This window comes from Falco cherrug, chromosome 12 (assembly GCF_023634085.1).
Source record: "Falco cherrug isolate bFalChe1 chromosome 12, bFalChe1.pri, whole genome shotgun sequence".
In the NCBI taxonomy this organism is placed as follows: domain Eukaryota; kingdom Metazoa; phylum Chordata; class Aves; order Falconiformes; family Falconidae; genus Falco; species Falco cherrug.
In genome coordinates, this window is record NC_073708.1 from 25,529,740 (window position 1) to 25,542,482 (window position 12,743).

General features: G+C 53.9%; 1 protein-coding gene across 2 annotated transcripts; it reads right to left on the minus strand.

The window, feature by feature from the left end:
• Window positions 1–2,643: 2,643 nt before the first annotated feature.
• On the minus strand, window positions 2,644–12,233 carry TAL1 (TAL bHLH transcription factor 1, erythroid differentiation factor). Of its 2 annotated transcripts, XM_055724924.1 has the most exons (5): window positions 12,085–12,229; window positions 10,592–10,741; window positions 8,857–9,285; window positions 8,045–8,136; window positions 2,644–3,676 (listed from the first exon to the last, which is right to left on the minus strand). In XM_055724924.1, coding segments are annotated over exons 2-5 (942 nt in total). In that variant the 5' UTR covers window positions 10,594–10,741; window positions 12,085–12,229; the 3' UTR covers window positions 2,644–3,257. The 2 variants fall into 2 exon arrangements, with proteins under 2 accessions (XP_055580899.1, XP_055580898.1); XM_055724923.1 differs by lacking the exon at window positions 10,592–10,741 and having other exon boundaries at window positions 12,085–12,233.
• Between the last annotated feature and the right edge of the window lie 510 nt (window positions 12,234–12,743).

Consider the following 12,743-nt stretch of genomic DNA (forward strand, 5'->3'; position numbering starts at 1 on the left):
CAGCTCAATCAGTTTTTAAAGTATTTGTGCATATGGCTGCGATAACAACTTCTTTTTTTTAAAAAAAAAAAAAAAGAGGAATTACTGTCGTTGCCTTTAAATTGTGGCTGAATGTGTGTGGGGTGTGAAGGGAAGCAGCATCACCCCCGGCAGCCCCCTCCTTCCACATCCCCCTCATCAAAAGAGAGGAAAAGTCCATCAGAGGCTTTGGGGGACCTGCAAATAATGTGCTGGGGGTAAGGCCATGGCAGCTGGTGACACTCGCCTGCAGCGGGGGGATTGCTCCACCGCCCGTCTTCCTTCCTGCTGGCCCGGCACGCTCTTCCTCCCACTTGCTCTCCCTGCAAAAGCCCAGCCCAAGCTGGACTGCATGAGCCAAGCAAGAAAAAAATTAGCAGATCCTTTTGCAAGGTTTTTGCTGCCTGTTGATGACTTTTGATGGCAGGGGGTGGGCCATCCTGGCATTCTCACCCCACGATGTCCAGGAATGAAATATCAAAGCAGCAATGGATCTGAGTGACGAGGTGGGAGAGAGGCAGACAGCAAACGGAGGCTGCTTTGTAAAACTTTATTTAGAAATATTCTTGATATATTCATTATATATATATATTTATATATACACACACATTACAACAAATGTGTTTTCTAAATAGCACATCCACAGTGGGTTGAGACTCAGGGTACCAGGTCTGGTTACTTTGTTTCTGCAGAAAAAATGCAGAAATCCCAGGGGAGGGTGGCAGAGAAAGGGATGGGGCTTAAAAAACCCAAAAATCATAAGGCAGGAATTCACTCACACGGTACATTGCCCCAAAACACTGTTTCCAACAGAAACGGGGGGCGATGGTCCACACAGCGAGAGATGAAGCAGGCAGGAGGAGAGGTGGGCAGAGGAAATGTACCATTCAAATCACAATTAAAGTACAACTGTACATACCCCGGGAGACCTACGGTGTGCTCTGCTAAGGGCTATGAGCATGGGGGTGTTAGGGGGTGCCACCAAGGTTGTACCATTTTCCCAACTGTTCAGCTACCGAAAATTAAAAAAAAAAATAATAAACCTGTGGGGAATAAGGGATTTCTGAGTATTGGTGATTTCTTCTTGCAATAGTTTAATAAAAAGGGTGTAAAACCCCCACCTACCCCACCCCAGGGTTATTTCGAATGCTGAAAACCAAGAACGGCTTTTACCTGTGTGAACAGCATATCCCCCCCGTTCCCGAAGGGTCCCGCCGCCCACCTCTCCTACCCCTGGTGCTGGCAGCAGCCCAAACCCTTTCCCCAGCATCACTCCATCACCCGCCAGCACCTCTCCCCAGGCCCAGCCATGCAGGTAACCCTCTTTAGCAAACCCTCCATGCACAGGCGGTCCAGACTGGGGAAGGAGTTTTCCTCCTTTTCTCCAATTTAAGATGGGGGAGGTTGGTGGTTTCGGAGGATTTGGGATCTATGCTGGGAACTCTTGCCTGGGCCAGGACCCCTTCCCAGGCAACTAATGTGCCAACCCACGCGCCAGCCTCCCACCTATTATTTACAAAGAGGCATTAAAACCAAGCAGGGACAGAAATGATGGGGCTCTGAATTCAGCCTGGACGGGCTTGCAGACGCCTGTCCAGATAACTCTGTGTTTCCTTGTACCTCAGCACCCCCGGAAAGGAATGAGTGCAGTGGAAGTTGTCCCTGCTCAAAAGACTCTTTCCCTTCCAAAGGATGTTTGTCAGTGTTTTGGTTTGTTGTTTTTTTTTTTTTTTTTTACTGTAGCACGGTAGAGATTTCTGTGCCTTGACATCTCTGCAGAGTCAGGGATGGGCTTGGGGGAATTGCTCCATCAGGCGATGGGTGAGAGACGGGCCTGATACAGCAGTGATGGCACAGTGTGGTCCTCAGCTCTCAGCCTCCTGCTCCCCAGCCCTTCTGTTCCCAAACACCCTCCCAGGGAGGCAGCCGGGACCAGAGGGTCAGCTCAGGCGCAGACATCAGCTTTGCAGCAATCCGAGCCCTGGGGAACGGAACTGACCCCACTGCTCCTTCTAGCGCTTCCTCTCAAGACTGGGGGAGGCTGTGGGCTCCTACCAGCCTCGGGCAGGCGAGGACCTTCCTAACGCCAGAATAAATCCAGGGCTGCAGTCCAGCTTACAGACATTGGCACAGCTGAACCACCACCATTTCCACACAATAAAACCAAAAAATTCAAAGCATACCATTAAAACCCTTTTATAACCCTATGTACACGCGCACTGTTGATGCATCATCGACTCCTTTTGCCTTTTTGTCGCTTTTTGAACTTAAAAATCCCCAGTCCAAGGGGATGCTTCACTAGCAAATTATTTTTTTTTCCCCCTTACCAATTCTGAAATTCATCTTCCTTGAGAGAAGCTCTGGCTCTACAGAAACTGCTGGGGAAACTCTAGGAGACCACAATAGGCTTGAAGCTCACCTGCTGGGCATTACCAGCAGACTGGGAGGCCAGCAGAAAACACCTATGTACCTTTTCATTCAGTGGATACTGCATGACAGCGTTAAACAGAAGTAATCCCACGTCATAAATACAACAACCCCAAAAATCCAAAGTTAGGTAGAAGGGAAAGAAAGAAAAGGGGGGGAAAAAAAGAAGAAAGAAAAAAAAAAGGAGAGAAAAAGAAATAGTCTTAATGCTTTTAATAGTTCTTTTGCTGAGGGTGTTTTTTTCACCTCTTTAAAAAGATACAGTCAAAAGCTCTCAGACAACAGGAACACGTGGCCCCAGCTCCTGCTCAGACCCGTTGTATATGCCACAGGCTGGAGAAATGCTGCAGCGCTGGTGGGTTTCAGCAGTCTCCAGCACCACGTGGAGCTGGAAAGCGTCGGTGGCCTCCATGGCCTCCACCAGCAGTGAAAGAGGAGTTTCACATTTCAACCAGGCAGCTGTTTAAAAAGCGATGGTGGTCGAACGGTGTGAAAACCCTCGAAACACTGAAGAGGTGGCTGGCCGCATCTCCTTCCTCTCCGCAGAGTCACATCATGAGCAGTATGTACAATGAAGATGACTTCAATGCTTTTCTTCTTTGTACGATCACGTACCTAAATACCGAATGTCCATCTGGTTTGGTCTTGTCCTCAGCCAACGCGCCAGCCGCTCCGTCCTGGGCTGGGGAAGACAGGGAGCCCGAGCCCCCGCAGAAAGGCAGAGTCACAAATCCCATGGGCACAAGTTCCAGCATCCACACGCTCGGGTCTCGCCTCCCCCCTCGGTGCTTCGGGAGCGACGCCGAAGGTCATCACCGCTGCGCGTTGCCTTCTACGGGGAGAATGGCATGGTGCAGGCTCCGCGTGTGCTTCGAATCTAGTGTTTCGTGCTCTTCCGTGAAGCTGTCCGGGCTCGCCGCTCCGTCTAAAGAACTTCCACAGCTAGAGTTAGGAGACAACATGTCCTGCAGGAGGTCTTCCTGGACTATCCCAGAGTCTTTGTTCACTTTGCCCCTTTGGTTTCCTTCTTCCTCCTGGTCATTGAGCAGCTTGGCCAGGAAGTTGATGTATTTCATAGCCAGGCGCAAAATCTCATTCTTGCTCAGTTTTTTGTCAGGCGGGTGGGTGGGGATGAGCTTGCGAAGCTCTGCAAAGGCTCCGTTGACATTCTGCTGTCTCCACCTCTCCCGGCTATTGGTAAAAATGCGACGAACCACTTTCGTATGAGGACCTGCAATTGCAACCAGGCAGAATTAGGAACAGGGCATAGCAGCTCATTTATTACTTTGCTGAATAGGTCACCATTTCCCAAATTAACCAACTTACTTCAGTGACATTAGCACAACAGCTAACTAGAAGCTAACCTGATGAGCTGAGGTAGCCATAACTTCTGTTCAATCTAGCGGAAGGGAAAAATGGAGTTGTGTCTTTTTAGATGTCTCCTGAGATGCCTAAATTTACCGCTCTCCAAGGAGGAAGGCTTAGACCATGACACATGTGCAGCAGGCTGCTATATTTTTAAGGTATCTCTGCAACAAAGGTTCTGTTAAAAGTTTACCTCACTAGATGGTTTTATTTTCTATCCCAAAAAAAGTCTTAAGGACATATCATCGGGAGAGGAGGAAATTAGCTTGAGCAGAGGCTTTGACAACTGAAAGATTCAGAGATCCTCCCTGATGTAGGCGGGATCCCAAGCTGACAGAGATCATAGGATTGCCGCTAGCCCTCTGGATGGTTTGTATGAATCGGGGTGGCAGGATTCACCCCATAGCAATGAGGAGAGGCAGCAATGTGACCCACAGAGTGAAAGCAGCGTCCTTGCTGGAAGGGTGATCACAGGTGGAAGATGAGGCAGTTTCAGAGCTGGGCTGAGGACTGCCTGCTCTCTCTGCACCTCAGTGACGCAGGGCAAAGGCTCCCTACCTGACACTAAATTGCTAGAGGTGTCCATTTGGCTCAGTTACACGTGAACTCCAGTTAAATCCCTGTAATTTCACAGCCGTATTTCTAATTTCACAGCCATATTTCTGATGGGGCATTACACAGGACGGATGCACGAAACTCACCGATTCCCCTTTCAGATCATGAGGGTAACTCCTCTTGGCACAAGCAAGACATTGTCTCTGCGCTAGAAGAGTCCCAAAAGCACGTCCACCCAAAAGTACTGTGCCACCGGAGCAGCAATGGGGTAAATCAGGACTGCAGATCCTTGGGTCCATGGAAACCAGTTCATGCAAGGAGATGCTATTATAAGATGCTTTTATAATTTCATCCTTTCCATCCTCACCTCCAGGAGATACTGTTGGTGTCTCCACACGTCAGCCTCATGAAAGTCTGGGAGAATGCCATGGCAGAAACCCCCATAGGATGGGAAGCATCACAGACAGTGAAAATCTTCAAAAAGTATGAAGCAAAGACTGCTAGGTAACACATCGGTGAGTCGTAACCCACCGGACAGGCTGTGGATATTCCCATCCACACCAGCTCTCCCCTGTAGCCTCCCCTCTCAGACGCTTGCCTAACTACTCCCGCCCGGTGGGAGCAAGTCCCTGGCCATGGTGAGCAGTTTAAGCCATAGCTCTGCCATCACCCAGTGAAACCAGCATCCCAGGGGGCACTTGGTCGTCGTTATCCTTACATAGCAAAAGTCTTGGCTGCTTTGACTGTGGCAGAGCAGCTGAACAGATGTGATTTTGGAGGCATCCCAGTCAGGCTGCACCTTGACAGATGCCATCTGGCGCGACACAAGAAGAGAAATCCCACATTCCAGTCCATTCAACACCATCACACTTTTCTCCCTTCAGTGGAAACAGAGGTCCTTCGGTCCAGCACATCACGCGAAATAAGCCCACCACAGGGTTTGCATGGGGACACATGCCCAAGCAGCCAGATTAACGCTACCAGCTTCTCCAGCATGCAAGCAGCCATACAACTCACTTCTTGAAGCGTGCTCAGGAGCAGGGAGTCCCCCAAAATCACAAAGAGCCCCTGGGATAAGCTGGAGGATGTCAGAATGACAAGCTCATCTCTGACCTCTAAGATCCCAGTCTGATGCTTTAATAGAGCCAATTTTTCCACTCCCAAACAACACATAAATGTCCTTCATAAGACTTAATATGCAAGAGCTCATGGAAAGGGAAGGTTTCTTGTCCCTGATGTGCACAGCCTGCTCCACGGGGTCATGGGGAAGGTGGTGGGGATCAAGGGGACCTCAACAACCAGGCTACCCAGCAGTCCTAATAACGCAGTGGAGTATGTGCTACAACCTACTACAATAATACAATTGCAACACCTAAATGCTTTCTTTGGACAAGACAAAGCAACTAGCCTTGAATCCAGAAGGAGATGCAACTTAAAACCATTTTACTCCCATAAGAGTATGACAAAAAAACTCCTTGGATACCATTCACTAAAAAAAAAAAAAAAAAAAAAAAAAAAAAAAAGAACTCAAGAGATTTCCAGTCTTCACAGGTTTCAAATATGTGTCTCTGCTCACTGAAAGTTGCTGACTGAAAGACATCTATTCATAAATAGGTCAGAAATCAGAAAAAAGACCTGTTCATTTTCATCCAGGGGCACCCAAACCAAGCTCCAGTATATTACACAAATTCTGACACCCTGCAGATTTTTGATTCCTGCAACAACCGAATTAAACATATATTTCAGAAAGAGATCAGGTTTTGGCCAAAACATGTCAAGCAATGGAGAAATTTAAAAAAGCCCTGTAGCTGTGTTATGATAGAAGAGATTTATTTCTCATAAAGAAACTTGCCTCGTAATTAATTCAAGCAGTCGGCTGAGAATTTTTGCCTGAATTTTGTTCCAAGGGATCGACCAAAGCTTTCTTAATTGTAATTTGAGATCTGAGGAAAACTAATAAAAAGCTGAGCTTCCAAAGTTCCAGAATACCCCTGCAGATACTGTTTTTATCTCCATTCATATCTATTTTTTAAGATACTCGATGTACCAAACTTTTCCCAAGATGGATAAAGGAAAAGCTGCAAAAAATCCCTGCTCGTTTCCTTACAGAGGAAAGCAAACACCAGGTGCCCAGCAAGACTCTCATGCCCTTCTGCACCTCCCGAGGCCTGAGGACCAGCAGGAGCGATGCTCCGGTGTGCCGTGGGTGTCATCCAGCAGGTGACCATCAGAGCAACGAGCAAAGCCCAGCAGACCACACAGACGCCTCAGCAGGGGATGCACATCCCTAAAATTGCTCCTGTTTAGACAGCATCATCGGTACCTATTCTTTCCAAAAAAATTCTGAGCCCAGCCTCAGAAATTCGCATGAGCCAGATCCTGCAGGATCGGGCCCAATCTATACACCTGCACTATAGCACATATCCAAAAACCTGGTTATAACCAAGTATCTCTGTAATCCTTAATATCGAATTTAATAGCAAGTCAAAAGCTTTAGTCAGACACTGATTTGATGGACTTTTCACCGTAACCACTAAGCCTCTGAATCGAAACCCAGACAAAAAGACCTTCTTGTGTTGGGGGCTGAGACAGCCCCTGCCCCACGGGGCCGCGGTCTGAAAGGAGCAGGCAGACGGAGGAGGGCAGGGAGCGGGAGAGAGTGACTGATGAACGCAGATAATGCCCTGAGCCCGTCATTTTGGGCTGTATTATTTTAGAGCGATGTGGATTATGATTTGATCTGATTTTAGATTAGCTGGGTAGAGGGAAAGGGACAGCTAGCTCAAAAGGAGGAAAATTAATTGTCCAGCAACTGCAATACAGCGTTCACGATGGTGAAGAAAAAACCACATTTCAATGGATCTCATTTGTAGGGGCTGTTAACTCTGCAGATAAACCTGTCAGCCCTCCACGTGCAAACCGCTTGGGTGAACACGCCTTTGCGCGGGCAGCACAGGCCAGTGCCAGGGAGCAGGCAGCAGGATGCGGCCCTCCTGCTCCTGGCCTTCCTTTCTTTGAAATCCCCCTGCCAGTCCCAGGGGATGCCCGCACCTGGGGTCCCTGCTCGGGCACTAGGCTGCCACCCTCCCAGGCTGTGCCACAACCCAGGCGCGGGGTGTTTCTGTGGATGTGTACCGCACCAAGGTGCGGGCAAGCTGGCACGGGGACCGGCCACCATCGCGGGGGGACCCTGCAGAGCTCAGCACAGAATTTAGCTCTTTGTTTCTAGACGCTTTAAAGGCAGGTTGGACCTTTCTGCCCACGGCTGGCTCTGCATCGCGACCTGGCTGGAAGGGTTTACAAACACAGTGTCACTGCAATGGCCCTGATCCAGCCTCCGCACTTCAACAAAGACTTAAATTTAGTGGCTTCCTTCGGATTTAATCTCTAAGCAATTTGCCGAACAGGGATGTAATTAACCATACGCTGAACTGCTTTGCTGCGTGAAGGCAAATCCGCCGAGCACGCTGCTGGGCGCCAGGCGGGACAGGTCTGAGCTCTGCTGAGCCTTCGGCGGGGGCGGGGGGGGGGGGGGGGGCCTTCACCCCGTTCGCCTTGTACGATTTGGGGGTCTAATCCCAGCACGTGGCACCGTGAAGCAACTCGCCCCCTTCCAGCACACGGGGAACCCACACACACACACCGCCCGAGAGCCAGCGCAGGGGCGAAGCGCTCTCACCGTCGGTGATCTCCATCTCGTAGGGAGAGGGTCTCCTCTTCACCCGGTTGCTGCCGTACATGGAGAAGGTGTCGGGCTCGCCGAAAAACCCGCTGCAAACGGGAAGCAGAGAGGGGCCGTGAGGATACCCCCGCCTCCCCCCGCTCCGTCCCCTCGGGGGCGGCTCAGGGCTCAGCACGAAGCCGAGCCCGGGGTCGTGCGGCGACACACGACACGCTCCCGCCCGGTGACACGCAGCGCAGCACGGCTGCCCGGCGTGGGACAGCCCGGCTGGCGGCTGCCGGGAGACACCCGCCCCCCTCCCCGTTATCCCCAGCCCGGCCCCGCAGCGCAGCCCCCCCCCGCAGAGGCGATAGCGGCGGGGCGCGGGGGGCGGTCGCCGCACACGGGGGCTGCACTCCGCCCTGCCCGAGCGGGTCCCGTCCCTGGCGCTGATTTTTGCGGGACTTGGAGGGCAGCGGGAGCCCGCTCCCTGGCTCTAAACCGGCTCTCAACAAACAGCGCGGTTACCGACGGCCCCCCTCTGCTCTGCCCGGCATTTCTGCCGTGCATTCTTTTTTTTTTTTCCTAGGAACGACAGTTTTTCGTTTCTGGTTATTTTTTCCCCCTTTCTTCCTTTGCAAAGTTGCATGCAAACCCGCGATGACTAAGCGCCGAGCCCCGCGCGGAGCGAAGGATGGTGCTGCCCACCCACACCCCCCCTCTTTCTCCCTCCCCGGCACCGAGCCCCGCTGCCCAGTGCGGCACCCGTCGGGAAGCCGCTCCGAGGGACCCCCGCCGGGGGTGGGCTGGGAGGGGGGGGAGACACGGACCTGTTGATGGTGGCCAGCGGCTGGCCCAGGTTGTAGAGCATGGCCCTGCCGGGGGGCTGCAGCGGGAGCGCGGGGGGGCTCAGCTGCACCATGCGGGCCTCGCAGGCGGCCTCAGCGGCGCGGCACGGCTCGGCGCCCGGCGCTCTCTGCATCGCCTCCCCCGCCGCCTCCCGGCTTTTTATGTCCAGGGAGCCCCCCCGGCGCACCAGCTCGATGACGGGCACGGGGGCGGCGGGGGGCCCGGGGGAGGGCCGGCCCGCCTCCTTGGACGCCCCGTTGAGCAGCAGCTGGGGGTCCGCCGGCGCCTCCATGCCCCCGCGGCTGCTCTCCGGCTCGCTCGTGGTCTCCGCTTCCGAGTCGTGCCGCCGGGGGGGGCGGGCATCGCGGGGGTCACTGGGGGGCGGCGGGGCGGGCGGCCTGTCCATCGTCCTGCGGAGAGAGGCAGCGGTGAGGGGCGGCCCCGGCTGGAGCAGGGTGGGGGGGGTACCCGCCCTGGGCACCGCCCCGACGGGGGGGGTCTGCTGGGGCTCGGGCCTCACAGGCGAAAAATGGGGGGCAAGGGGGGGGGGAGGGGGCAAGGGGAGGCATTAATCACCCCAAATCAGCTGGAGTTTGCGGGCGGGACGGCCCCGTCACCCCTGCGAGAGGGGCCGGGGGTCCGCGGGGGCCACGCCGCTGAGCCGTGCTGTGACGTCACGGAGCGCCCCGGCCCTGCCGTGACGTCACGGAGCCTCGCGGAACGGTGCGGCGCTGTAACGCCGCGCAGCGCCCCGGCCCCGCACGACGCACCGCGCAGGGGGGCGGCCAGGCCGGACCCCCCCCTCGCTCCGCAGCCGCGCAGCGGGGCCTGGCGGCGATGTGCGCGGCTACGCGGGGGGGGGGGGGGGGGGGGGGGGGCACAGCGCGGGCGGCTGGTGCAGCGAGGGGCGCTCGGCCAGCCGAGGCTGCGGAACGGTGCGGCCCGATTGCGGGCAGGCGGGAGGAGGCTCAGCCCCCCGCTTGGAGGATGTCTCCCCGTTTTGGGGGTCCCACGGAGCCAGCCCCACAGCGGCCCGGCCTGCCGGCAGCAGCCTCAGCCTCTCCTCCCATTTTTATTTTTTATTATTATTTTTGAAACAGTGAAATACACCTGAAACTACTTTTTGGGGGAGAGGGGGTTAAAGCAGCCCGTAGCGGAGTCAGTGCCCCCGCGCAGTCGCTACCGCAGGAAGGAGGAAGGGGCCCGACGCGGAGCAGCCCTCCGTCCGCGCCCGTACACCATCATTGTCCCCCTGCTGCTGCCATAGAACGAATACTGTCGCGACAGGGCACCTCGCGCCTAGGGCAGGCAGCGATATCGCTATTATTGCCATGCTGTTTCTCCTACACCCGCCTCCTTCGGGTTTGGTGTCGTGTCCCCCCCCCCCATAAATAAGAGACTTGGCCGGACATAGAGCTGCCACACACCGGGTCTCCTCCCCATCCTTCTCCCTCCTTTGCCTTGGGTATTTTTTTTTTTTTTTTTTTTTGTTTCTGCTGGGATGAATTGCGAGAGGAAACCCATTTGGGGGGCCATATCTCACCATCTCTCTGGTTAAAAAAAAAAAAAACACAAAAAAAAAAAACCAACAAAAAAACCAACCACGCAACCCAAAGCACAAGCTCTCTGCCTTCCCTCCAGCCCCCTCCCCACCAGCCCTCTAGAAAGAAAAATCTAATTGCTTATTCCGATATTGTATAGGAAGAGATTACTCACATGTGTCATATTTAAGTAGGGACACCGCAAGTCTCTCCTGTTTCAACAAAAGCGCTCTCAGTGTCAGGCTGAATTTACTCCTCCCACCTCAAGGTACTTACGACTTTACAGAGAGGAAGGACACCCGCATCGGGATAAAACTGCTAAATCCTGGGAGGAAGAGAAGGGGGGGAGAAAAAAAAAAAAAAAAAAAAAAAAAAGAGAGAGAGGGTGGATCTCGTGGGCCCGGATTGCTAGAGATCGGTGGGGAGAGGGGGGACAGGGGAGAGGGAAGGAGGGGACGGCACCCCGGGGCGGCCCCAGTTATAGGGGACCGCCGGCCCCCCCGGGCTCCCCCCGCCGCGCAACCGGGAGCCACCGCCTCGCACACAGGGCCACGGCCTGGCGTGGAAAACAGTAAATACATCAAAAAAGAATTAAAAAAAAGCAGCGCCTTATATTTGGGGCGTATTGGGCGGTTTTTTGGACACATCGCAAGCCCGGTCTCCCCGGGAGGAAATCCCAGACGGGGCTGGAGACGGAGTTGTTTTTCTCCCGTTGGGCTCGCAAGGAGCGGCCGCGGCGTTTCTCCCACGCCCGGTTGGAAAATGTAATTCCTAATGGAGCAAATTTAATTCCTAACGGGGCCGGTACAGGCAGCTCTCCCGCCCGAGCTGCCGCGACGGCCGGGGCCGGGCCGGCGGTGGGGTGAGCCCGCTCCCCGCCGCGGATCAACAGGAAGGCGAGGACGGGCCCCCCCACCCCCCGGCAAAGAAATCATAAAAAATAAGATTTTTCCCCTTCGTAGAAAACGAAGTAATCCCCGTGGCTTTTTCTCCCGCTTTCGTTAAAAACGAAATACACAAAACCGCAAAAATACCCGCAGTATTTTGCCTTCATTTGAGGGGGTGATTTCGTTTAGAAAAACGGGAGGGGGGGGCATTAAATCCCCGCCCGCTGGTTCTCTGCTCCGCAAAATCCTTTTGTTTTCCAGCAGCGGATCGGCAGGAAATTTCCAGCCCAGAAACGCACCTCTCCACCGGCCCTTTGTAGGGAAACGGCCCCAGCGCGGCCGGGGCGGGGGGCAGCCGGGGGCGGGGTGGGGGTGGGGGTGGGGAAGGTCCCCCCCGGGAACAAGCGACCCGGCCCTGGCCGTCGGTCGGGTGCTGGTGCCCCCCGGCAGGGGCTGGGGGAAGCCGGGCCCGGTGGGCGCTTCGCCCCCCGCTCCCCCGCGGCCGGTCCCACCCGCCCCCTCGGGGGTCCGGGGTGGGGGGCGCACCCCACAGTTTCAAAAGGGAAAGCGTGTCCTACTCCTCCCCCACACCGCACCAAAAAAAAAAAAAAAAATTAAAATCCGACCGCTGTAAAGACTGGGTTTTTCCCCCCCTTGCCTGCCTCTTACATGGAGCAGAAGCCCCCCGAGCAGCCCTGGGTGCCCCCCCACCCCCCCCGGAGCCCCGGCCCGCTCCAGCCAGCGCCCGGCTCGCTGCAGGGCCGGATCCCGCTCTACTCACCATTTGCTTTTCATTGGGAAAAGTGAGTGGAGCCATTTTGTGGCCTACGCATCGCGGCTATATTTGTAGTAAGTGTTGGGTGGCTTCAGCTGGGTAGGCTCTAATTCCACATCACGTCCAGTTTCCTATTTAGTATGGAGAGCGGAACACTACTGCAATGTGGCCGAGAGAGATAAAACCCCAGCAGTGGCCCGCCTGCCCTGATAAGCTTCTAAACCCATTATTTATGAAATGATTCATTATTATTTGGCAATTTTATCGAAGGAAAGCGGAAAATTATTGCAGGGATATGCATAGGAATAACTCCGGAATGCATGCCTTCTAGCTTTTTATGTGTGTGTGCTTAGATGCTCTTAAAAAGACACTGCAAAAAAAAAAAAAAAAAAAAAAGTAATAAAAATTTGCACTGTGGCTGCCCGCATCTGAATAGCAATTCTTTATTTTAGTCCTCTTGGAGGTTATTATGCCCCTTTTTTTTTGGTTGTTTTTTTTGTTTTGTTTTGTTTTTTGTTGGGTTTTTTTTCTTATTAAATATGGAACACCTACTCCGTTCTTAATTAAATTTAATGAGCCAAAATAAATTGTTGGAGATACTGAGAGAGAGGGGTGTGGGCTGCTTTGGGACAAGAGGAGGTAAATTAAGCACATCGAGAGGAGAT

Bases quoted from the DNA above. Each gene is read 5' to 3' on its own strand.
- TAL1 (XM_055724923.1), bottom strand. The intron at 8,137-8,856 runs GTCCGTGTCTCC...TCCCGTTTGCAG, and splicing joins CCGCTGGCCACCATCAACAG to CGGGTTTTTCGGCGAGCCCG. The intron at 3,677-8,044 runs GTGAGAGCGCTT...TTGCAATTGCAG, and splicing joins CGAGATGGAGATCACCGACG to GTCCTCATACGAAAGTGGTT.